This window comes from Eleutherodactylus coqui, chromosome 2, assembly GCF_035609145.1.
Source record: "Eleutherodactylus coqui strain aEleCoq1 chromosome 2, aEleCoq1.hap1, whole genome shotgun sequence".
Classification (NCBI taxonomy): Eukaryota; Metazoa; Chordata; class Amphibia; order Anura; family Eleutherodactylidae; genus Eleutherodactylus; species Eleutherodactylus coqui.
Genome location: NC_089838.1, coordinates 34,312,510 through 34,338,700, shown reverse-complemented (window position 1 = coordinate 34,338,700; position 26,191 = coordinate 34,312,510). Strand labels below are relative to the sequence as shown.

The 26,191-nt window shown below is 43.4% G+C and overlaps 1 protein-coding gene across 6 annotated transcripts in view; it reads right to left on the bottom strand.

Moving 5' to 3' along the window:
* The window catches only part of PCDH1 (protocadherin 1), a 188,942-nt gene that overhangs the window by 141,828 nt on the left and 20,923 nt on the right, over positions 1-26,191 (bottom strand). For 2 of the 6 annotated variants that reach the window (XM_066590562.1, XM_066590567.1), the window contains exons 2-3: positions 10,326-11,146; positions 4,804-6,996 (exon numbers count right to left, since the gene is read on the bottom strand). In XM_066590562.1, the coding sequence (XP_066446659.1) occupies positions 4,804-6,996; positions 10,326-11,146 (3,014 nt within the window). Of the gene's footprint in view, positions 1-1,702; positions 4,635-4,803; positions 6,997-10,325; positions 11,147-12,795; positions 12,929-13,308; positions 13,528-26,191 lie in introns of those variants that run through there. The other 4 variants (XM_066590563.1, XM_066590565.1, XM_066590566.1 and 1 more) reach the window with 4 other exon arrangements.

Below are 26,191 nucleotides of genomic sequence, written 5' to 3'. Positions count from 1 at the left end.
CGTTCCCTACACCAGGACCTCTGCACAGGTCATGGAGTATGCCCACAACACACTCCCATAGAAGTCAAAGAGTCCTCCACAGTCGAAGTTTATGGTTTACAAGTTTGCTGTACAGAACAGGAAGTGTCAGTTAATTCGGTTTTGTGGCCATAATTGAAAAAAAAGATATACTTTTTTTTAATACACTGTGGCATGGATTTTTTTAAAAATTTTTAAGTAACAAAAGCTTGATTTTAAAAGAGGATCTGTCATGTCCTCATGTCAGTTGGGTCAGCTGCATAGCTTATGCAGCCTTTGTTTAGACTCAGCCTTGTCCCCAGCTCTACTGAGATTTTGCTCCTGATGCTAAATGTGTCAAATGGGCAGTCCACATCACACTCACAATCAAATCTGCCATCACCCAATGACAAGTGTGGACTGCCCACTTGACACATTCAAAGCTTTAGGGGTCAAAACTAAACAGAGCTGCTACAGCGGAATAAAAGAATAGAAAACCCCGCTGACCTAATGATGTGACAGTTTTTGTTTAAACAATAGGTCATTTTCTGTTGACTCAGTCCGTCTAAGATTTATATAAAATCGTAGTCCACCAATGGCTTTTGGCATCAAGATTTTTTTTATTTTGCCAGGATGATTCTCAAAATTAGGGAACTGAACCAGCAACATACCGTATTTTTTGCTTTATAAGACGTAACAGACGATAAGCCGGCCTACGCTTTAGAGGTGGAAAATAGTGAAAAAATATTTTGAACTCACCCAGGGACAGGGATAGTACCGGGCGACGGAGCAGCAGAGCTCGTAAACACCAGAGCTTCATGACAGGGGCACTCGTGTACGGCCTGAGGAAGGGAAGAAGCCGATTGGTGGAGGCGGGAGAACAGCAGCGGTTCCCGACGGTGCTCACCACCAATCAGTGGTGGCAATGCAGAGGTGAGAACTAGTAAACGATTGGGCGTTTGTTTAAAGTAAATCAGGGTCGTGCGAACCAACGCGTTAAACTCGCAGTTGCGCCGGCAACCTTGAATTTCGGCACATTCGCTCTTTAAGACGCACTGACTTGCTCTTATAGACCTAAAAATACGGTAATTTCCTAAGTTCCTGGGGATCAGAACATCGGCTTGGCCTACAGATGCCCATCACTAGGGCTGTATATCTAGACACCAGAGTCTAGAGACTTTCTCTGGGCCAATAATGTAAACTGGTTGGGCTCTTACAGATGTGTAAGCTTTACCATTCTGAAAAGGCCTCGGAAAGCTGTATTTTGATTGATTTCTCTTTGACTTCTGAAGCGTTGATGCTCATTGTACAATAAGGTAATTGTTCTCTGCAATCTCTACTGTTCCTGCCAATAAAATAAACTAATCTCTCTATAAAAAGAAAAGTCCTGGGTTTTATAGAAACCAAAATGCATTCCGTAAATTAGTATTTTGTCCATTAGGATAGCTTCCATTACAAGTGAAAAGACCTACAGTGCCCACTAATATGCTTCTAAGTGTGCCTTCCTCTCTTTCCAGTTCTTAATTGCAGCAGTTGGATACTAAGGAAAGCTGTGTATGCTTCACCAGGCACTCAGCAGAGCCTCTGGGGAGTTTCCGTTCCATATTCAAAGTCCACATCTAATAACCCTTGCCGGTCACCCCTCCCCTCTGAATTAAACACACAAAATAAAAAAAAAATAAAAAGAATAAAAAACACTGAAATGTATAATAAAAAACAACAAAAACTTTATTCACAAATTATATTCACAGTGTTCAGTGTACAAAGTAGATAAATTGAGGTTAGACAAAAGTTGCTATTATTTAATAGCATAAATATTAAAAAAAAAACAAAAAAACACAAGTGACGTCACTTACAGAAAAGTGTAAGCGGCTGTTTGTATTCCTTATTGTGCAAACACATTACTCTTCTATATACATTCCAGTGATCTAGAAATCTAATTTTGTGCATGCTTGTATTAAGCCATTAACCTTTCATACAGTAAGGGCTTATTCCGACGTGCGGATATCAGACGGGTTTTCACGCCCGGCCGATATACGCTGCCTCTCTGCAGGGGGGAGGAGGCAAGGCGGGCCAGGCTGGGAGCAGTGCAATGAGCTCCCGCCCCCTCTCTACCCTCACCACCATTTGCAATGGGAGGGGAGGGTTGGAAGTTAGCTCTGCCCATCCCACCCCTCCCATTGCAAACAGTGGCGAGGGGCAGAGAGGGGGCGGGAGCTCAGTGCACTGCTCCCAGCCTGGCCTGCCTCGCCTCCTCCCCCTGCAGAGAAGGACAGCGTATATCGGTTGGGCGTGAAAACCTGTCCGATATATGCACGTCGGAATAAGCCCTAAAGATAGTATAGGTGTGATAAGCAGTCCTAGGTCTGAGCAGTTTTCATTGGTATAATACTGTGGATTTTTTTTTTAAAAACTTCTTTATTAAAAATAACTTTCATGGTTTAAAACTCTGAAGTTCCCCTTTCACTTTGTACTTCTCCTCACCAATACAAATATAGCTCCCTGCACACTTACAATTTAGTATCAAACTTTTCGACCCTAAAAGGTTCATAAAAGTTTTGCCCATAGAAAGATCTGGGCAACTCAAGGGGAAGAAGAAAAAAAAAAGCCAATGCTGGGCTTTATCCACCTACCCTAAATTATCACTTCCATTAGGCATTATACAGAGTTCTCATAAGTTTTCTGGACCTACTTCCAACTGTGTGGCCTCTAACCTGAGGCTCTCCATCCTGACATCCAGGTGGAAGTTGCAGCTTTACAGCAGGTTAGAGACCACTGCTCCAGGTCAGGACAACCTGGTGGTCGCCCAAAAAAATGGAAGCATTATCTGTATAAGGGAGCCTTCCTTCTGAAAAAAATACTGTAATATCTAATAGAGGCAGCTTATGCTTATACCAAAAAGGTAGGCTGGATCTAAAGCAAGAATGGTTTTCTAAAATAAAGAGGCTAAAATTGGCTTTCAAGATCAAAAAGAATTTGTATTGTGGGCAAGCTCGACCCTTTTTTGCCAGGAGTTATGTTTTAATTGTATTCTGGCTTTAATTTTGTACCCGATTGGCTCTATATATTAAAAAAAAACATAAAAAAAAAAAACAGAAGAGAGCCATCTGTAATATTAAACTTAAAAAAATATATACATTTCAAGTTGGTGCCGGAGGGGGCCTGTTCTATGAAGACAAACCAGTGTTGCACCGTAGCGAATAAATTCAGTTTTAGACATTGCTATAATCCTTCATTTTTATTAACATACATAAAAAAGTTCTCTTTAGTAAACAAAGCTATAATATCCAGCATATTTACTGGCTTGAAAAAGGCACCAGCCTTTAAACTTACAAAGTTTTCCCATTCACGACACCATTAAACATTAGGGCACCTTGGCACTAGTAAGAGGGTTTATATGGTATGTTTAGAAAGATACAATTTAATTGTGCTTTTTTTTCAAACATCCTATAAGCCCTGGGAAGGTAACAAAGAGCCCTTTTATCACTCTTGAGAAGTTTTACGATAGTCTCGCTTGTTTTCTAGTGCAGAGGAAACTTTGCACTTCAGACTGTAGAACCTCTGTATAGAAACTAAAGCTTCATTAGAATTCAAATTCTTTGGTGTTTTTTCGTTTTGTTTTTTTTTAGTAACTTGGGATGTAAGAGTATATTCGTTAGCTACATGTTCAAAACACTGCAATCATGTGCGGTTATAAAGAGCATTATATAGCTAGAGGGTTAGTAACACATGCAATGTAGACAGATCAAGTTTACACTAGCATTGCTCCCACCCACTTAAGCACTCTACAAGGTCCTCCCTCTGCCATTCGACAATGGACCAATAAAGAGTAGCCAAGATTAACAGTTTAAATGGGTTGAACTTTGTTTCGATTTGGACAGAGTCTCTGAATAAAACAGCACGTATGGATGGCTTGCTCTTTGGACTATTATATTTGAGACAATTCAAGTGTGAGAATGAGTAGCTGGCGAAAGACTCATTGGGTTAGGGATCGTTGACGGATAGAGTAGACTGAAAAGAAAGGCATGAGGCAAACCATGCAAATAGTGGAAGCACAAAAGGAAAAAAATATTTTAAAAAGTTAGCAGCATTAATTGCACAAGGCACTAGAATAAAAAGTATTCTCCACCAAAAGCCCTTTTAAAAACTCAACATTTAGAACGTTCTTAGTTAGGACACCAAAAGGATAACAAGAACTGCACTCATAACCAAAGTGGATGGAGTGATCTTTATCCCATGCAGCCAAGACAAAGCAAAAGTCACCCAATAAAAGTTGAATCCAAGCTATAGAAAGATTAATTGCAATGTACGGCAAACTCCTACCTTCCTTCCTCTCATTAAAACAGAAAGAAAACTTCAACAACTCAAACACAATTAATGTTAAACCCTTATTCTAGGAGGACAGAGTGAGAACCAGCTCACAACATGAACCCAATATATTGATTTATGAAAGTGTAAACTATAAGAACAGCAGGATGGGCTGGAATCAATAAGTTAACTATAAAACTACAGAAATTGCTTCCCTGGACTTGTACAAGTCCGAGGAGGCTCTGCGAGGAAGTGTTGCTGAAAGTACACTGCCATTTTTTTCTTCTTTGGTTCAATACAGCAACAATTCCATCAAACCGCTACTGCACCTGCAGAACAAATGGGAAAAAAAAAAAAAATAGGGGTTTCATTTTTGTGCCCACCATTCCCACTGGCTTCTAGTGACTTCAACCCCTCATTTGAAGACAGGCATCACCATACGTCAGTCCATGCTAGAGTGCCATCTTTGGATGCCTCACGTAGGAAGTAATCGCCTACCTGCTTATGGTTGTATTTCTGGGGATTGGTCCGATAGCTGTAATCCGAGTACTGATCAGAGCCAGTGGAATTGTTGTCCCCAGTTCCAACAAAGGTGTTAGCCGCCGGAAGGTCTTGCACAACCTGGTGCTTCTTGGAGGCAGATGGAGATTGTGGCTGAAGTTGGATGGATGGCAAGGGGGAGTTTGAACGGTAATGGCGTCCCAAGTCTGGGCTTCCTGGTGGGTAGTTCAAAGGTAAATGGATTCGTGGGCTGTCTCCAACAGAATCACTCATCAGGTTAAATTTGAGGGACTTTTGTAACCCAGTTTCCTCATCTTCTTCGACAGGCTTGGGTGGTTTTGGAGACTTGCTTTTCTTTGCTTTGATTTTATTTTTATTGTTCTTATTACTTTGTTTTGGAGCATAGAGATCTTTCGATTCCTTCTTTCCTGCTTGATAACCACTTTTAGCTTCCTTTTGTCGACAATATCTGACCAAAACCACCACCACAATGACAAGGATAACTGCCATGATGCCAGCAATTACACCAAATACAATGTTTCGCTGCTGTTTATTACGTTCGTATTCTGGATCTCCAGCAATATCAATGTCTAAAGGTGTATCCTGGCTGTGGCCAAGTAAAGTCTCTACATAGGTCTGGTTTGTCAGTGTTTCATTTATAAAGAAATGGACCAGGGCTGTGCCATGCCTGGAAGGCTTTCCTCGATCATTCACCCTTACTACTAAACGATGCAGACCATGATGTTTTCTTAAAATCTGTTTTTCTAGGGTAACCTCACCTCCCGTAGGAGTTATTTGGAATAGATCAAAAGGATTACCACTTGCAATACTGTAATGAAGCTCTGCATTTATGCCCGTGTCCATGTCCTCAGCCCGTACCTTGTTGACTTGTGTACCTGGATGAGTTGAAGGTGTTAGATAAGCATATGAAATATTTGATGGTACAACAATCACTGGAGCATTATCATTCTCATCAAGGACATTAATAGTCACTCCAACATATGCTGAACGGGGCGGGTCCCCTCCGTCCACCGCCTTCAACCGGAAGGTATATGTGCTTTGATGTTCCCGGTCAAAGGAGATGCTGGAAAGAATAGTGCCTGTCCCATTCTGGATGACAAATTCTCCACTTTCAGGTTCTACTGAGAGTTGGATACGAGCATTTTCACCTTTGTCTGCATCTATGACAGTGACCATACCTACAGGGCTCAACCGGGGCATATTCTCCATAACTGAAAAATTATAGCCATTCAGCATAAACTTTGGATCATTGTCATTGCAGTCCAGCACTGTAATTACAACAGAGGCAGTGCCTTTTAGGCTTGGAGTGCCTTTGTCTGCAGCCACTACATGGAAATTGTACTGTTCTGTTGACTCCCGATCCAATACAGTGTTAACTCTAATCTGACCAGAGTCCGGGTTGATTGAAAAGATGCCCCGAGTTGTGGGGTCAGCAAGTATGGAGTAAGATATCTGAGCATTGGAGCCACTATCAGCATCAGTTGCACTAACTTCCATCACAAGATCATCAGGCGAATTATTCTCTTTGAAGATCACTTCCATCAAGCTCTGAGTGAAGACCGGAGCATTGTCATTCACATCAGTTACCTGCACCTTAAGAGAGTTCGTGCTGGAAAGGGGAGGATTTCCGGAGTCGACTGCGACAATTTCAATAGTATATTCTTTCACAGCCTCATAGTCCAATGGTGTGGTGGTTTGCAGAAAGTACTTCTTTTTGCTGTCCGTTCCAGTATCACTAACCTGCTTCAGCTGGAAGGGAACATCCCTGGCCACGACACAAGTTACAGCAGCATTTTCACCCTCATCAATGTCAGAAACTTGTACCAAGGCCACTGGTGTCTCTACTGGAACATCTTCAGAAATATTTGCAACACCATCCTGATGAGTTACGAGACCAAACCCTCTGATGTCAATTACTGGTTTGTTGTCATTTGTATCACGAATGGTAATTGTGACTTGAGTACGTGCCGATTTGGGGTTGGATCCTTTATCTTTGGCCACTACAGAGAATCGAAGTGTTCCAACATCTTCACGATCTATGGAACCCTGCACGGTTATCAGACCAGTTGATCTATCTAGGTGTAGTAACCGTCGCACAACATCTGAGGGCTGATGGAAGGAATAGTCTATCTCCGCATTGGGTCCTTGGTCAGAATCATTGGCTTTAACCTAAAAAAAAAAACAAGAAACAAAAAGCAGAGCAGTTGAGTTATAAAAGCATTAATTTTTGTGGTTGAAATAGACAGGTGTACATATTGTGGATTTAGCAGCTAAGTATTTATATTTTCAAGCCATAATGAAGAAATCTTAATGAAATGGTAATTGACATACTATTTAGGAGTATAATCAAAATTTAGTGAGGACAATGGATTAAATGACCAATAAGGTATTTTGTTTCTGATCAACCAAAAACGACATTATAAACCTTCAGAGGGACAACACATTTAGCCCCGATACGCCAACAAAAATCGAAAAAAAACACAATACTATGTTTTCCAGATTTGATAACCCAGAATCAATCCTAAGAAATGAATATCTGGCAAATAGGTCAACACAGCCATGAAGTGAGGGATTTGCTTTGATCACATATTGACGGTGTCAAAGTCACTCTACCATGACAGACGTGATTCTGAACTAGCTCAAAACACGTTGCTACAATTAAAATATGGGACAGAGCTCAGATCAATGTGCTGCTGAACTGAAAAAGTCCTCACTTTCAAACATGCTCACTCCAGTACAAGAGTGTAAGAGGGTACATCACATGGAGCAGAAGGGAATTATGTGAGACCAGACCCACCAGCAGTATAGCCCAGATGGAAAATGGGCACCACACGGAAAATGTATAGCATTCAACAATATTTATTACCACTTTAATCATTTATTCATGTCCAATTAGATTTCCATTCCTCTGAAACCAATTGGTCATCATTCGATACATTAGAAACAGACTAGTATTAGATATTTATCTGTGCATGCCACCAGTTTTGATGAGAAACAAAATAGTGTAGATGTTTTAGTCCCATCTGTGCGGTACATTCTTAGAGATTATTATTTTATTCTACTAACAGGTTAAACTTATTTATTAATTTTGATAGGATCGCTTGACCACAAAGAGGCATACATGAACAGGTTAACCCTTTGAGGACATATTGGTCTCATACCAGTTTAAAACTATGAGACAAATAGGTTTCTTGCTCCTCAAAAGGGTCAATAGTCACCTGAAGTCTACTTTTTGGGCAAATAAGGACCAGAAAGGTTTATTTTAACTGGGCTGTACAGGATTGGAGAAAAAAAAAAAAAAAAAACCATGGCCGAATCATTCTACAAACAGTGAAATACAGAGGAGTCCAACTTTAAAAACTTTCCTCAAATTTTTGTTTTAACTACTTAAAATTTATTGACATGCTAGCAAAAGCTTTGATAGGCTAAAATCCACACTGCGACCACTAGGTGGCCACATATAGTATATTCAGCTTCCGATAAGAGGATCTCCATTTCTTTTTTCTTAGAGCTGGTCATCTCCTGTCACTCATCTTGGGAGCGGTTTAACCAAATGAGGAAGGTCAGGAGAGGTGTTGTGTCTCCTTAAGGAGAGCACTCAAAAAGTGTGTGGAGACCCCTATGGGGCAAGTGGGACAGGAAATTGTACAGTCTCTCCCCAAAGAGAGCACCTAAAAGTGGAGTGGGGACACACAGGTGAGTGAGGAGGCTTAAGGCTATACAAGCTCCTCTGGGTAATTTATGCAAATAAAAAAAAGATGGAAAAATACCTCTGCAGCACAACCTATTAGATGGAAGCATTCCTTCAAATGTGACTTAACACGTCTTAATGATTGGGAATGGGAAACCAAGCCAGAAAACCATACACAGAGAGCTGTTTATAGTGTGCATGTGGTATGGCAGTACAGCAACATTCATTTCAATGCAGCTGAGTTGAAATAGCAGACACAAACCCATGGACATGTGTAGAGCAGTTCCTGTAAGAAAGCAGGCCTGCTTTTCGAGTTCTACATAAGCTCCGTTAACCTTCCTGATCTTTCATCTTCAGGCATGTCAGACAACCACTAACCCACCCAGTCTCTAACTCACATAACATACAGAACAGTAAGTGCATATTTGTGGAGGATCTGGGAAGGTTATAAGTTGGCTGAATGATAGCATGGCTGTCAGCCATCATACCTAGACTGGGAACCCTGGAAGATTTTCCCAGAAAGGTCATAGACCTTTGACCTGGAGCATGAATGTGAAAAACTGGAGTAACACATGCCATCCTGACAGATCCAATTTGTTACAACATGAGAAAGCAACCAAAAAGGTCATGTGAAGGAAGAGGGAAAAAAAAAATAATCTCATTCATGTGGGTCAAAGTTGGATTCGTTTCCGGAATATTCATCTGAATAAACTACCATCACAAAAACTCACTCAACCTGTTCTTAGTCAGGCAAAGGCCCAAGTTATAATATACGTAAGGAATGTAAAAAATCCTGTAATGCAGTCACCTGGAACTACTTACTGCTAAGGGGAACCGAAACGGTCATGATAAAGTCAGATAACATCGATAAGGGAAAAAAAAAATTCACTATTCTGAAAAAGCCTGGATATGGGCTTTTGAAATACGAGAATTATCAACTTACATGTAGATATGTCATACAATCATATAGATGAGGTATGTGATTACTAGCGGTGAAGTCACTCACCATGAAAGACATTCGAAAAAGAAACAGAAACGGGCCGATTCTACAACGGAGAATTTAATGTTTTTACACTTCAACTCAAAAGATAGATTAAAAAGTTAAAAAGGACGAAAAATATCTCCATTTACTGGAGCGAAGCAAACGACCCGGTCCCTCTGGACACCTAAAAATGGGGAGAAATCAAGGCCATTTAGAGCTCACTGAAATCAAATTGGCCAACAAAATTATAGGCTGAGGAGTTGGCAAATCGCCCAGATACTGTCCTACTGTGGCTACATGTGTAAGTCTCCAAAAAGGTCATTTCGATGTGATTTCATATATTGGTTGTAAATTATCTACATAACTGAACCATAACACAAATTAAATCCAGTCTGGGGAAATTTGAGCAATTAGTAATAATTCCATAATTGGAGATTTGGGTTTTTTGGGGGCATGTGATCCTCGTTTACCTGTTTAATATAATAGGCCTATAATAAAGTAACTAAAAGACTAAATCGAAATGCTGCATTTCCGGAAAAAGTCTACTAAAAGATGCCCGTCCCTAGATTGCTTTAACTTGATCTCTGCTGTACATATTACATTAAACATTCTCATCCAACCACCGCTTAATTCCTTCAGGCTATAATCCTGAAGAGAATGGAAGAGCCACTCCATTAGACACAGAGTACATACTTTAATTACTTATCTGATGGAAAACAGGTACACATGCTGACAAAGTGTCTTCCGCTCTTGAACTTGTCTATAAAAGGGATTTTAAGAGTCAAATGCAAGCGGGGAAAATAAAATTAAAGATGTTCTGCTTACCTGGAGTACAGAGTGCCCCATTGGGCTGTTTTCAGGCAACACTGCTTCATAAGCCATCTTCTCAAACTTTGGAGCGTTGTCATTAGTGTCAAGGATAGAAATACGCAACAAAGCACTGCTAGCTCTTGGGGTCTTTCCACCATCTTGTACCTTAATTGTGAGATCATACGAGTCCCTCTGTTCACGGTCAAGACTTCCCATCACAATAAGCTGGGGTTGCTTTTCATCTTGGTCCTCAGCTACCTGCAGTCCAAAAAGTTCATGTGCTTCAGGCCCCACAATCAACTCATAAGAAGCCACTCCATTCACTCCGGAGTCCCGGTCAGTAGCAGCTGGGATTGGGAAAAGCATTCCAATGTTGGTATTTTCTGGAATAGCGACAGTAAGAACTGGAGAGGCAAAGTTTGGCGTGTTATCATTAATGTCCAAAATCTCGATTTGACCATCAAGTAGCCGGGGAACTGGGGACATTAAATCAGTCATGGACACCTCAAACTCCAAATAGCATGGCTGGCCTGGGAACAAGTTCTGGCAGTCTCGTAGAGATTCTCGATCCATGGCATCCTCTGTGGTATAGATATCCCCAGTCTTTCCATCCACACGTAGGTATGGTTGTCCCATTTCCAGCTTATACAGGTGCTTAGAATCCGGATAGCCATAGTCAGCAGCTAAGCTTCCAATCAATACATTAGGTGGTTGTTCTTCCTCTACTTTGTATTTCACCCGAGTGGAAGATCCAATGAGGGGAAGCTGGAGAAGAAGCCATAAGTAAAAACAGGAGACTACCTTCTTCATTCTTAGTTTCAACAGGTATGGCCACTCTGCAAGCAAAGCCAGACAAAAAAGGGAAACAAGGTTAAGGTCAGAATAACATGCAGGCCAATGAGAAGACAGCCCAGAGTTTCAATTATTCATATGCTAATCATGCAAAGCATGCAGCGGACACCCTATTGTGGAATGCAGGTGTTGGTTGGCAATTGAAATGCTTTGTCTAACTAGTAACACAGTCCAGAAAAAAAAAAAAATTATTACACACCCCTTGCTAACGTTTGTCACATACACCTAGTAATTGTGGCCCTGATAAGGACACAAAGTAAAGCCACACCTGAGAGATTAGAGGACTTGCTTAATATTTACCGTGCTGAGAACTTGAACAATAATGACTCAGACAGAAAGCTAACGAATGTAATTAAACCATCACCTGTACAAAGAATGCTTATTAGGCTCCTAATACATCGTATATAAAAAAAAATAGCAATATATTAAGTACATTGTCTAAATTCTATGTCTATTAAAAAAAAAAAAAAGCAGTTTTTCTGTTTAGTTTTTCTTTACATTGAAATATCAGGAAGTGTTAAAAATAGTAACTTATAACTGCAAAATAGGCTATAATCAAAAAAAAAAAAAAAAAAAAAAAAAAAAAAAGCACACAACTAGCTAATTACAGACCCTCCGAGACCCAGCTATAGGTTAGCGAACTTTTCTAACTTGATGGATAAACTAAAAGGTGCAAGGATCACGGCGGCGGCTTTTTCCTCCCCTCTATTCCAATCATTAACGCTACATTTACACGGCTGAATTCCTGCAGCAGTTCGGTGCAGATCTGCATGCAATTGGCATAAAGCTTTCATTCTCACCTACAGATGCAAAATCCACAGCATGAATTGAAATGCTGCAGATTTAAAGGGATTGTCCTAATTTTTTTTAAACCATTTTCGCCAAGCTACAAACTACTCCTCTCTCCCGACTCCCCGCACCTCCCGCCATGCCGCTCAGTACCTGGTCTTGGTCTACAGGCTGTAGTCAGCCTCTGCACTGAGAACCGCAACCCCTTTAAGATGTGCCGCACTTATGGCATGTGTGAACATACCCTAAGGGCAGTTGCAGGAATGGCATTTTGACTCGCACTGCATTCTTCGTGGCACAAATGCCACAATAAGATGCTTGCTTTAGGGCAATAGAAAACATGAAATATACTACATCCTATCTTGGTACATTTTCCCCTTACTTTGGGGAAGGTGGTGAGGAGGGAAGGGGGGGGGGGGGGGGGGGAGGCGTGAAATAGGGTAAAATACAATAACTACAGTAAAATAGTCATCTACAGAGTTATGTACTGTGGTGGCATTTTTCCATAGACGTCCGTGTGTCAGGGAAGGGTTCAAAGCAAAACTACAGGGGTATAGTAGGGAGACAAAAAATTTAAAAAAATCACCACCCCAAAATGCACTAAAAAATAAATAAAAATGTCATGTAAAGAACACACACACACACACACACACACACACATTATATATAAATAAATAAAATAAATAGAGTTATACCAGCAATGCCAATTACGGCCCATGGAGAAGAGTGGCGCGGTTTCAACGTGGCGTGACCAACAGAACCCTAGGTATGCAGTGCTGCCGTACTAGTTATGTCATGACAGTGGAATCACAGATCTTAATCTTCCCATAGATTCCCGCCTCACCTGCATTTCAGTAAGCAAGCTGTGACTGTCACCTGCAGGCTAGCACTAATGACATAGCGCCCAGGAAGAATTCCGTTTTCTGCGTGGTGAAGCCATCTTTACTCCCCAGCCCATCACATACGGTCTAGCAGCCTTCAGCAAGTAGTGGAGTATGAACCCTTTCCAGAACAGCACACATGACCTACGCCCTACCTCTGCCCGCAGTTACCTGGAGCACCTCCTCAAGTTACACAGGTGCCTGGGGGAAGGGGGAGAGGGGGGAGGAGGAGAAAGTAAGCAAGCAAGAAGCCGAATCCATGTTTTTCAAGATCATAGTTAAAAAAAAGTTAGCAGAAATCAAATTAATTATGGTTCTGATCGAGGGATAAAAAAAAAAAAAAAAAAAAGCCCCCGCCCCCCCTCCCCTAATAAGAGTCCGCCTACTTTGTAAGACCCCATATGAGGCCAAGTAGTTTCCTAGCGGTGGTAGTACTACAATCCTCAGCTCATCCTGTGTGCATTGTACTCCCTTACCTGCTCTAACAGGTTTCACCTGCTGCCATGCCAAGATCAGCAAGCTGTACCTGAGACAGGTGTATGCAGAGGAATCCCAGGCACCTTCCACATATGCCCACTGTCCTCATTCCCGCTGGGAGAAGGCAGGGACCGCCAGTCTTATCTGCTCAGTGTCATAGGGGTTCAATATCCCAGATGAAGAAAATAGTCCAAAGGCAATAATCGCTGTACAGTAAGGAGCGAGCGATCCGGCAGTTCCTGAAGTGTTACTTGCCAGTCCCTCCCCTGGAGCCTGTGCCTCCCTCGCCTGTGCGACAGCCCGAAATCCAGGGCTTTGTGCTATATAATAGGAACCCTAGAGGCTCCCACGGCTGCAACCCATCTAGCTGAAGCCGAGGGGGCAACTAGTGCCAAGAAGACGACAAATAGAGGATAATGATGGGCAGAGGACTTCCCCCACCTACATGAGTAAGGCGAGCATTACAGTGTGAGCAACGGATACTTTAGGGTTAATTCAGGAGCAGTCAGCCTATTGTACATCATAGAGCGGAATAAGGCGACTCCTCTTCCTTTTCTCCATCCGTTTGTACTGTAGCTATTAGGGCTTATTCAAATTAACGCATTTCTGCAGGATACGCCGGCAATAGAGCCCTTGGATTTCAATGGGTTTTCTCACTTGAGCGAATTTTACCGCAGCATTTCCCATCATGGTGTGTGTTATGTGCAGTAGAAGCCCACGGAAATCAAAGGGCGTGCGGAAGGGTGTACTCGCTGCGCATCTGCACACAAAACCAATGGCACTCTGTGCATTTTTTACATGCGTAAATGCGGTACATAATTACGCAAATGAAAAGTCTGCTGAGAGACAGAAAAAAGCAAGACTGGGTATTACGGGCCACAGCTACTCGGACCAAATAAAATGCACTTAAAGGTTAACTTCGCACGGGCGAGCGAGATATGGGGCCGTGAATCCCACCCCATATCCCACTCGCCATCCATGTGAAATCCCCGCGGAAGCGAGGAGTTTCCATTGGAAAAACAGCCTCACATCACTTCGGGGATTCAGGGATCCTCCAGCGCAGCTGTCATAGCCGCTGCAGAGAATCGCAGAGTTTGTCCCACTGTTTCTAATGGGACCGGCACTGCTGCGAGATCACACAGCCAGAGAGAACATGCTGTGATTTGTTTCCCCGGCATCGCGGTGCCATTTGGGGGGGGGGGAGAATTCCGCTCATATGTAAAAAAAAAAAAAAAAAAAAAAAGGTTACGCATCGCTGAACATGCAATACCCACGCGTATGAAAAGCACATTTTTTCCCCTTGTAGAAAATAAATTGCATTGCGCACGTACACTTTTCTTACAGCACCCATTGGAAACAATGGGCAAGACTTCTGCAGTCTCGCTGAAAAATAAAACGTGCTGCGATATTTCTATCTCGTAACATTGTTGCAAGAGACAAATTCCCCATGTATATAGACATTGGACACAAGGGGGCCCGTTTTGTGCCTAGTGAGGCACACGGCCTGCACACAAACTTACCCATGTGAAACCAGCCTCAGGGCGAACCCACACCGGCGATCTTCCCACACGGTTTATGTACATTGCGGGTGCACAGAAATCGCACGGGAAAAAGAACCCGTTTTCTGTGCGTACATTTCAATCTGAGATTTTCCGCAGCACGTTTTATTTTTCACTGATTGCGTTTTGAATAAAAGAACCCCGTTTACCCTACGAGAGCAGGAGAGAAAGAAAAAACCTTGCATTGTGCAGATTTATACATATACACGTTAGGTTTTTTGCTCCCATAAGGAATAATGGTCATTCACGTCTGAGAAAAAGTGGAAAAACAAATATGTTGGATTCTGAAGTAATGCCCCATGCTTTACCCTTTACGTTTTTTTTTTTTTAATTACCCAATCTTCCCCATGGAGTCTCCCTTTTATTGCAAAATAGAACTTGCGATTTTCGTGCAATGCATTTAGCATTCCAGAGTGCCATTGACTTCCACACACACAAAAAATAGTGCAAGAAAATTGCAAGTAGCAGCAATGTTTTTTGCGAGAAAAAAAAAAAAAAAAAGTATCGCTGACGCTCTAAAACCGTGGGAACAAAGATGCAATTTTCTCGCAGTAAAATGGCAATCACTAGTGTGAAGGGGCCCTTAATGTCCTCCATTGTGTTAATGCATAAGGCAGAACCTGAAGGGGGCGGTGCACAACAGTTTAAGGCAGTCTATCCACGGGCGTAGCGATATCGCGTGGCAAATATCGGCTGCCGGAGACAGCTGACGTTTCTCCGCACTGAGCCTATTTGACAGATCGGCTCACCGCAGAGAATTGAGGCAATTTGCAGCATGCTGCGATTTGAATCCCACAAGCAGAGAATCGCTGATTCTCTGCTCGTAGCTGCCGTGGCTGGAAAGCTTCAGACATCGTGATTCGCTGTGATTTATCGCCAGCGGAATCACACCCATGGACATGCAGCCTATGGGCCACTGTCCACGGGCATTGCGGTATCCCGCGGTGGAGCTCCACTGCGGGAGCAGGAGCCGCTGACGAATCTCCGCCAGTCAGCCTAATCTGATAGGCTGACCGCGGAGAATCGGGGCAGTTCACAGCATGCTGGCGCTTTCCATAGCAATGCTATGTATAGCTTCAGACGGCGTGATTCGCCGCCGATTTACTACCGGCTAAATCACACCCGCGGACAGGGGCCTAAATCTGTATGTCATGCACTGCCCTCTAGGCCCCGCACAAGGTATAACAATTCACCTGTAGTGCTCCTTGTCAACCTACCTGCAGTCCAACTATAGCCAACTTACTGGGTGAAGGATTTTCATGAGCATGTGATATTTAGATTATTTCCTAGTATATAATGGAAAGAAATAGAAAAAAAATGTATCCCCCCTCCCATGTGATCTGCTCCTATGCAGTGCGTCGCTACTAAGGCATCCGAAAAAAAGATGCCCTGAAATCACTTCATATTATCAATGCAGATTACATTGAAGGTGCAGGTGTGCTAATCATATGGATAATTACATAAAGTGTGATCACTCTCTCAAGGTAGTCCTTGGAGATGCATCACCGCAGGCTCGATGATGAGACCTACATGGAAACGTGCACAGCAAGTGTGTCCTAATACGACCCTTCATTTATGGCATTTATATAGGATACTCCAGCTGGCAAAGCCTACTCTGCCCATCAAGAGGTATAGTTGTGGCAAAAACCTAAAAAGGGGTAAAACAAAAGAAACAAGGCGGCTTTCATCCAGAGGGATCCTTGAGCAGCGGGCCAGGGCAAACGTACCGCACCACTGCCGGAGGACTTGGCGACTGTTTAGAATCAGGAGAATGTGCTTTTGTACACTACAATCCGATTCTGAAGGGAGCCAAGACCCAGTGCAGCGATGCCCAAAGCTGAACGAGACAGGAGTGATCGGGACAAGCATCCAACCCATTATAGAATGGATTAATCCAATACATAATGGCTGTTTTTGCCCTTGCCCCCCAATTGTATCCTCTTAAAAAAAAAAAAAAAAAAAAAAAAAAAAAAAGGACGCTTCCCTATAAAACCATGTAAGCTGACAACTCTGAAAGATAAGTCTTCCTACGGCTGGAGTCGATTTGCTATTCATCAGTTGGAAAAAAATTGTTTTTAATTACCAAAATTAATGACTATTAAACACGGTTCCGTCCCATTTATACCGGACGACAGTCATCTAAAGCACCGCACGAGTGCAGACCTCACCGCCAAGGTCATTAGGCCTGGACTGCATGCAGGCTTCTCGCTCACCACTTCACCTATGTGAAGCCCTGAGTACGGAGAATTTACACTGAGCGAGAATCCCGCGATCCAGCGATGGTTTTTATGCAACGGTAACAAGAAGTGAACGAATAGTAAAAAAATTTTTTGAATTTACTTGGAAGGATCACTCAATTTTGAATTGCTAGATGTCAAGAAACTGTTGCAAAAAGATTCCAAGAATGACGGACATAAGATTTGATGGACATATAAGATTTGATAAATATCTGAAATAAAGTACCTGGGAGGGTAAAAAGGTTAAAAAGTTAAGAGGATTCGAAAAGGGACAAATGGCAGGAAGTCTACTGTATACAAATCACAGACTCAAATGGTCTCCAGGTCCTTAATGGCCATATTGTTTGCACACAAGCAGGTTCTGTTGAGCTATAGGCCACATCAATCTCTTAGAGTCCCCCACCACCTCCCCTCCTCCTCAAACATCTCTCCTTACCACTAAATATCAAGAGACCTTTCGCTTTCACATTAAAAATGAGTCTGTCATTCCTAACTTAGTGGCAGTTAATCAAAAGGGCCTTTCATCCTATAACTACCTGCATCTGACAAGCATGTTCTGCGGTCCTCGGAGAGGGAGAAGAACAGGAAGTTTTGTGTGAGGGAAGATAGATGAAGGAGACTCCCTGAGGGTCGTGTAGTTTAAATGGGACACAAGGGTTTCTCAAGTCACTATCTGCAAAAAAATGTGTTAGTGGATGCGGGCAAAAAATATCGAGGAGTCTCCTGCTCCCAGGGACATGTACCTAAAAGTTTTTTTTTTTAAAGAAAAAGTGTAATGCAACTAGAAAAAAGTTAAGTAATGAAACAAAGAGTTACATTTTTGTGTCTTCTCATACCCCTTCTGGATGCTCTCCTTGGGGAGAGATGCCATCCCCCAAATGTCTCTATCCACTTTTTGAGTGCTCTCTTTGACCCCCCTCTTGACTCTTATGGGAATATTGCGAAAAATGCAGTAACTGTCCATGCCAATCTGAGGCCACTTCAAAAAGGTCACATGACCCAAGAAAATTTATGGCGCACGCCATTCAACTGTTTCTAGTATATTTCACAACTGCAAAAGCTTAATCTTATACACTTGCTCCATTTTCATCTTAGAGAATAGTCTTGAAAGAGGTTTTCCCATGACTTAACGATGCCTCGTTGCTTTTTTTTTTTTTTTTTTTTTTTTTAAACTTCCTGGTTTCTGCTAAGCAGAACATGTGACTACTGCAGCCAATCAGTGGTCACAGCAGTGACCTTCTATAGCCAGTGATTGGCAGCATGTCCTGGTCAGCAGCAACCAGGAAGTACAAAATGACTGTAGAGCAATTTTAAGTAGTGGGAAAACCCTTTAAGGGCTCACTCACTGGAGCCTATGAGGGCAGCGTATTTTGTAAAAAATAAAAATACTCATGCTACTGGTAGGTATTCCTCACCATATTTATAGAGGTTCCATTAAATCAGGTGACCCATTTTAAGTGTTCTACTAGCCCATACAGAGGTCATTGGGGAACCCCCCTTTTATTATCCAGAGAGGGGTGATACTGTACTGTAGGAAGTGGCTTTTTCGCAGACCTCTCTCATTTCAATGACCGCTATGTTGTACACTGCAGTTTTCACATTGCACTTGTGTCACGTTATACAGCATGACTGACTCATTGGTACATGTATCCTGTAATGAGTTGGCGGTTTCAGCCGGTTGATCTGCCAGATAAGGCCTAATGTACCAGTCATTGAGGAAACAAGATCAATAAAAGCTAAATAATCATTAATCATGCAATGCAGTGATCATGCGTGACATCCAGCAATATGAAACTCAACAGAAGCTGTTCAATATAACCTTTGGATAGAGATTACTCCTTGGGCAAGGATAACCTGCATGGACTGCTCCACAACTAGTCCACCCTCCATAGTTTATTCCAGTTCATCTCCATTCACTTGCATAGGGATGAGCTGTAGCATCAGACAAAGCCCATATGCAAGAGTGACGGTTATTGACCATAAAATCAGACTTTTCCAATGCTGGGGGGGCCCCCTAAAAGCCACACCTACCATTAATAAGTAACAAATGCTGAAGGCTACGGTATATTCCAGTAGTAATGTGAAGGTCGGTAAGGTTGACCTTACGCATTCTTCTGCGGGCACATGCAGCCCAGAACAGGTCTATTCCCACGAAGGCTACTTTGTCTCGGGCTCTGAAAACCTCCAACAACATTTGCACCCTTTGGTGACTCTGGCCATGTGATGTGCCGAAGCCTGCAGTGTTGTGGCCGCATTCACATTAATTACTGGAGATGTGGCAGCACATCGTAATGGACAAGTTACAGCAGCACAACGGTTGGCAGAGACCCAAACCTGCTGGATTTCACTGGGACCACACTCACCTTTTATCTTACTCATCTATACATATTTTGCAGTGCTATGCACCGGGTTTTGTGCCCATTGGGGCTCACAATCTAAGTTTGCCTATTACGGTAGTATGTTTTTGGAGTGTAAGAGGAAACCTGAATACTTGGAGGAAACCCATGGAAATATACAAACTTCATGAACACTTGAACCCAGAACCCTAGCTCTGCAATGCAAAGGTGCTAGCAATTGTGTTTCCCTGAAAAAAAGACCCCGCCTTATATACATTTTTGCCCCAAAATAGGCACTAGGTCTTATTTTCAGGGGGGGGTCTTATTAATACTTACCTAGCAGCCGTGGTCCGGGTCCCTCACTTGTCTACGAAGTTCCGTAGCTCCACCAGGCTCTCTGCACTCCTCGGCTACCGACAGAACAGGACTTTTAGGTTGCGGCGTTCATAAATCCCGCCCCCAGGAAGTGATGGCTGTGATCGGCCAGCGAGCGCTGCTCTCAGCCAATCACAGCTGAACCAATGTGACAGCAGTTAAAAATCGCGCTTGCTAGGTAATTTTTTTCTTCTTTTATGTAGTCTAGCTAGGTGCAATTTTCAGGGGAAGGGCTTATATTTCAAGCTTTCCCGAAAAGTCAAAAATCGGGGAAGGGCTTATTTTTGGGGAAATATGGTAACTGCTGACCCACTGTGCTTCATCAACATAGCTAGTAAAGCACTGATCTTTCACAGCACAGAAGTCGGTGTACCCCTAGAATTATAAAGGGATTTCCAAAGAAGAAGAAAAAAAAAAATTATGCCCCACTGTATACAGTATAGGGGATAACTAGCTGACTGATGGAAATACGACCACTAGGACTCCCACCAATCATGACCACGGGCTTCCGGAAGCCCCCAAATGAATGTAGCAGCAATAGTGCGACCACTACTTCCTTTGAGGACTGTTGGGACCCCAGTTCCCATTATTGGTGGGAGTCCCAGTGCTCGGAAGCTCCCCAGATCATGTGGTTTCTCATTCTATGGTTGGGGTGGTGGTGGTGGTGGTGGGGGGGGTATCTTATTTTGGTGGGACAACAACATTTAATAAAATTATTAAAGTGTAAAAGCCAGTGGCGTAACTAGAGGCTCATGAGGCGGGTGCAGTTCAGCTAGGGACCCCCTCCCTATGCCCTTAGGCTGGGTTTACAAGGGCGATCACAAAATTGCAGCAATATTGCAGTTTTCCGCATGGGGATGTCTGAGCGTCAGCGATGCTTTTTTTCACAAAAACATCGCTGCCACTTGTAGTTTTCTTGCGAGAAAGACAATAGGAGTTTCTAATGTTAAAAAAAATAAATAAAAAAAATTGCACTAAAATCGCACATTTGTGCGATACGATAAAACGAAGGCTCCATAGGGAAACATAGGTGATAAAAGAGAGCAGAACGCACAAAGATAGGGCAGGCAGCGTTTTTTTTGTTCCACGCAACATCACAAATGTGGAAGAAATTATTAAAAAGCCTGGGCTTCATAATTCTGCGTTATCGCCCGTGTGAAACTGGTCTTATGGGTCTGTGCCCAAGTAGTGGAGAATAGCTCGTTTCAATCGGACGATCCGGTTGATGTGTTTTTGATGCGGAACTTGGTGTGAATTGTCCGCTGCGGACAATCTGCGCCATTTTACATACTTGGGAACACACCCTTAGGCCACTTTCACACACAACACTTTCTAACAGCATTTACCGCGGCGTTTCAAACACTACAGTAAACACTGTACAATGACTATTGATCTCAATTGAACTTGGCAGACTAAGGCGTTCAGATGAGACGTTTCCAACACAGCGATTTTCGAGAGCGGTCTGCTCTACTTTCATGTGTTTAAGCACTTTTTACCACAACTCATCGCCCATTATAATGATAGGGTGCGTTAAAAAAAATTAAAAAAAAAAAAAACAGTGTAGAGCTGTACAATGTGGTCCTAAACACCGCTCAAAAATCGTGGCTTTTGAAGTGCAGCGTTTTACTGATGGTGTGTGAGACCATGGCTTCAAGCCACTCACACAGGCGCTCAGCAAAACTCTGCAATTTTTGATTGCGGTATTTTGCTGCGATTTTATTTCGTTTTTGGTCCATACTGGGTTTTAGCGCACAACATCATTGATGAGGTGTGCTAAAACTGGCAAAATAGAGCAAACAGCGCTCGAAATCGAGCGCATGTCTGCAAGGAGCATTTTACCGCGATTACTGCGGCGTTCAAAGAGCCACAATATTCAGCGCCTATGTGAGCGGGCTTATGGCTCTCCCATCACACAGGATGCCCTAGCATGGTTCATCCCATGCCCCTTCATGGCTGTCTCTCCCCCCTTCTGGCACAGGATGCCCCTACCTGATTACACTGCCCCACTGAGACAAGTTATCACTTACACTTTCTGTCAGACTGCCGCTGTGTGTCGGCTGCTCCACCTCCATTCCCCTGTTGGCTGAGAATGTGACTGCAGGAGCCAGGGAGGGGGCACAATATAAAGCCCTCGGTCTGCCTGCCTTTCTCTAGCTCCTCTGTGCACCGCAGGGAGCTTCTGCTGCAGGGAGCCACTTCCTCCCAAACCTCCACTCAGACTCCTCCCCTCTGGTGATCGTGAAGGAGGACAAGACAGGGGAGAAGACTGAGCAGAGGTCCAGGAGGAGGCGCTAGCGTGCGAGAGAAGCCGCAGAGCGCCTAGTGAAAGTAACTCTGCAGTCAGTCAGCGTGTGGAAAGGAGGCCCTCTGGGCCCTCCTGGCTTAGGGGCTGGGTCGCGATTGCGACCCCAGCGACTCCTATACGTAAGTCAGTGGTTAAAGGCTTTTTAAAACCGCCTGCACATGGCAGAGCCATATTTCGCATGCGGAATCCAGCTCTGGCAGCAGCTACATCCGCACATACCTGGTCTGTCGCCGTCGCACATGCGCAGTACACATTTTGCTTTTTAAATTTTTCTCCCCGCGCAGTCGCTAGACAATGACATGGAATCACTGTGGATGGGCCATGGGTCAGACGAATTCCATTGACTTCAATCGAAGCCATCCGTGTGGAGCCCGCATGAAAATGTAGCATGCTGCGATTATTCTGCTGCGAGTGGAAATCACAATTGTAGGAAGCAGCGGATCTCCATAGGAAAGAACGGGCGGTATTTGCTGCAGATTCCCGGCGTGGACGTCGACCGTGGATTCCGCAACAAATCTCCACCCATGTGCAGGCGGCGTTACACGGGCTGACGGTCTGTTCTGCAATTTCACGAGCGCAACATTTTTAGCAGGCAGAGTATTTAAAACAGAAAGACTTGCCGCTGGATTGCCGGCTTCTCCCCCTTCGGGAGCATTCACACAGGACCAGAAACCAGCTAGCCAACAAGGTTTTCTTGGATCTTCTGCTACCTCCATGAGTTGCAGAAGTGTTAAGTATGTGATTACAGCATGTGGAGTGTAAATGAGGGGGATAAACAATCTGCATTTGCAGCAACAAAGCCCAAGTCATTCACATGCAATAATTGGTGGCAGTCATAGCATTTCATTAAGGATAGAAGTGGTGTGAAATCTGGTGATGCACTTGTGAATGGCGCGATCCCCCAGGGGGGCTCTGCTCACAATGCTCCATTAAATGTACATATTTTACAAAGCTTAGCAACTGGTATGACCCACACCACACAGCTCCATGGGGAGGGTTCAATATGGACAGGACCCTGCCGGGCCACTTTGTATCACAATGTAACAGGGGAGACAAGGAACATTATGGAAATTAGCCCGATTGTTTAACTGGTGTAAAGTCCATTGCAGGCATAATTATTACTTAATACCTCCATTACGTCTCCAGTCTTGCTAATTTCAATAAGAATTAAGGCTTACTGGGGTCCCGCTTGTTGTATACAGTATATAGAGAGCCATTCATCTCCGAAAAGAGAAAATGGAGACAAACCACCTCAACAATGCCAATTAACAAGTCTATTGTAGGGCAGTTTTACAGTCTCTTGTTTTGACTACCAACAATGGTCACAGCCATAGAGAAACCTATCTGGACTGCTTATTCGCTATAGTGCTCAGCGATGGCGTTTTTGGATTTGAGATGGTTATAAAATTACTGCTACCGTTTGTACCTATGGTTGATATTAGTTCATGGGTATAAAGTGGCAGCAAAAATGTGCACCACCTATATATAGACTGTATTCAATGACTGGTCAATATATAGGTAGCGATTTTCTAGGAGTCTGCCCATTATATCCAACTGCAACATTTGCCTTTGCTTAGAGATTTGGGGTCCTTCCGCAAGGAGTGCTATGTTCCCATAGGCAAGTGCTGATGAAGAGAAGAGCTTGTCTAGCTGGCTTTTAGGGTACGGTCACATATAGTCGCCATACAGCTGCCGTGTGGAAGACAACCCCATCAGTGATGCAGGTCCATGCGGCTCGCTAATGAAGGAAACCGGTTATCACCATCACTCAAACGGTGAGGGAAATGGGGGAGTTGCGTTTCATACTCCCCCAATTCCCAGTTCTTGCACTGTGTCCCAGCAAAGTTGGCATGCGCTCATAGCGCGCGCAATTTTTGTACGGCTAATATAGATGAATGGGAGAGGGTGCGTAGGGCTGACTGAAGAGGGTCACGATGTGTGTGTTCACCAGATATGACAGACAGCTCTTCGAACTCCTCGTTCCCTCACCTTTGAGCCCCATAATGTAGTTAAAGGGAATCTGTCATCACCTTTGAACCCCAGAAAGTTTTCAATAGTTGTATATTTATGGAAGCATAGTTCTAGGCCAATCAAACAGCCATTAACAACTTACAGCTAGGGTTGTTCCTCGTAAAGGGGCCTCTAGAATATGGGTGGTCTCACACACTGGCTTGAAAAATTGAAGCTTATTCCTGCAAAGCCAGAAGTGGAACCAGTAGGAAGGAGAAGTCCTTTTGAATTCACTTCTTGCTTTGGCTAAAAAAAAAAAAAAAAAAAAAAAAAACATCCAATGGAAACAGTTATCCATTTACAAAGAAACACTGTGTGAAACGACTTTAATGGGCTAGGTTCTAGCCCACGATTGTCCTTATTGGGACAGCTATCCCAACTTCAGACAATGGAGGCTAGGAGGAGGTTGGTCCATCTTCCACCTAACTCCACCATCATAAGAAGAGTGCCGAATGCCCCCCAAACCTTCCCATACAAAATGATGAAGCCAGGCAGACCCATAAGTCAATGGAGTCCATCATACAGCAGATCCATTACTTGCATTCTAAACAAACCCAACGGATTAACATTGCGGATTCGCTGCAGATCCCGCAGCAAATACCTGCCATAGCATGCCAAGAAAAGGCGATTTTTTTTTCTTGCCCACAAGCGGAAATCAATCGCAATTTTCTGCATTGCAGCATGCTCTATTCCTACACGGATTCCGTGCGGACCGCTTCCATTGTAGTCAATGAAAGCCGTCCAACCTGCGGCCCTTCCACAATTAACATTGCGGAAATGTTGCGGTATCTGTGTCATTACCTAGCGACAGCGTGGCATTATCTGTACTGCACATGTGCGCCGGCCGGTACATCCGCAGTACAGATAAGACTGTGGACAGGTACGCGGGTGTCACCAGCCAGGCACAGGGTTGGATTCTTGTGCGGGATCCGACCAGTCCGTGTGCAGGCGGTCTTACACCAGCCTTACACCAAGTGACCTTCAACTGTTGAGGCAACTCAAGTAACCCCACGTTACACATTGAAGACATTTCTATTTTAGAACACAGCAGAAACTTCTTGTCTTGCGGATAAAACTTTCACCGTGTTCTCCGGCATTTGCAATTATCAGCCCATTATTATATTTCCGGGAAATAAAGTGGTAAAATTACTGGCTTCGGGAACTTTTTCTTCTGCGGTAAAACAGTAATCTAGAGAGCCATTTGCAGTTTGCACCCAGCAGAGGTAAGAGTGTCATTGTATCAGATGTGGTGCATGCTTTTGTTCACATCAAGTCACGTCTCCAGTCAAAATAGCCAATCTGCCCAATTTATATCCCGTAAAAGCAATGTTCCCCAGCCGGCAGATGTATGGGATTTAGCTCTCGATTCCTGCTGTTTTGTGAATATCACAATTTCTCCTGATCTCAGGTGCTACAAATTACAGTGGGAAGTCTCCGGGGTTTCAGAAGATCATGGTTCTAAAAACGCTGTTCGAAATGGCAAGCGATATGTAAAGATGAAATTCGCACACCACGCATGGGATTATACTTTACAGTCGGAGTCAAAAACCCACCTTTTACCCTTCCAATTGGGATACAGGAAGGAACAGGCTAAACCTGTATAAAAAGGGATTTTTTTGGTCAGGGTAAAAAGGTGAAGTCTCAGCACAGCAGAGCGGAGTGTCAGTCTATACATCATGCCGCAGCGAGCGGTACACCGGCTCTGGATTCATTCTGCATCACTGTGTCACCGTGTATGAACTTCTCCTTCTTGAAGATAGAACGGCAACGCTCCACGGGCCTTGTGAGCAGTGGAGAGATGGAGCTGATGGGGCATTTGATCAAGTGGTTTTGCACTTCAGCCAGTCACTTCAGCACGCCTGACTTCCTGATGCATTGCTCCCTTTATGCAACCAAACCCCATTTATTCTTAAGTCTCGGTACACATTCAAGATTTACTGTCGAGTCTAGTCAAGACGAAAGAGAGGAAAAACCAACATATAGCTAATTCCGATGCTAAGAATTAGCATGCTTACCCCTGGCAGCAACTCATTACCTATTCGAGGATATAGGCAAAGTGT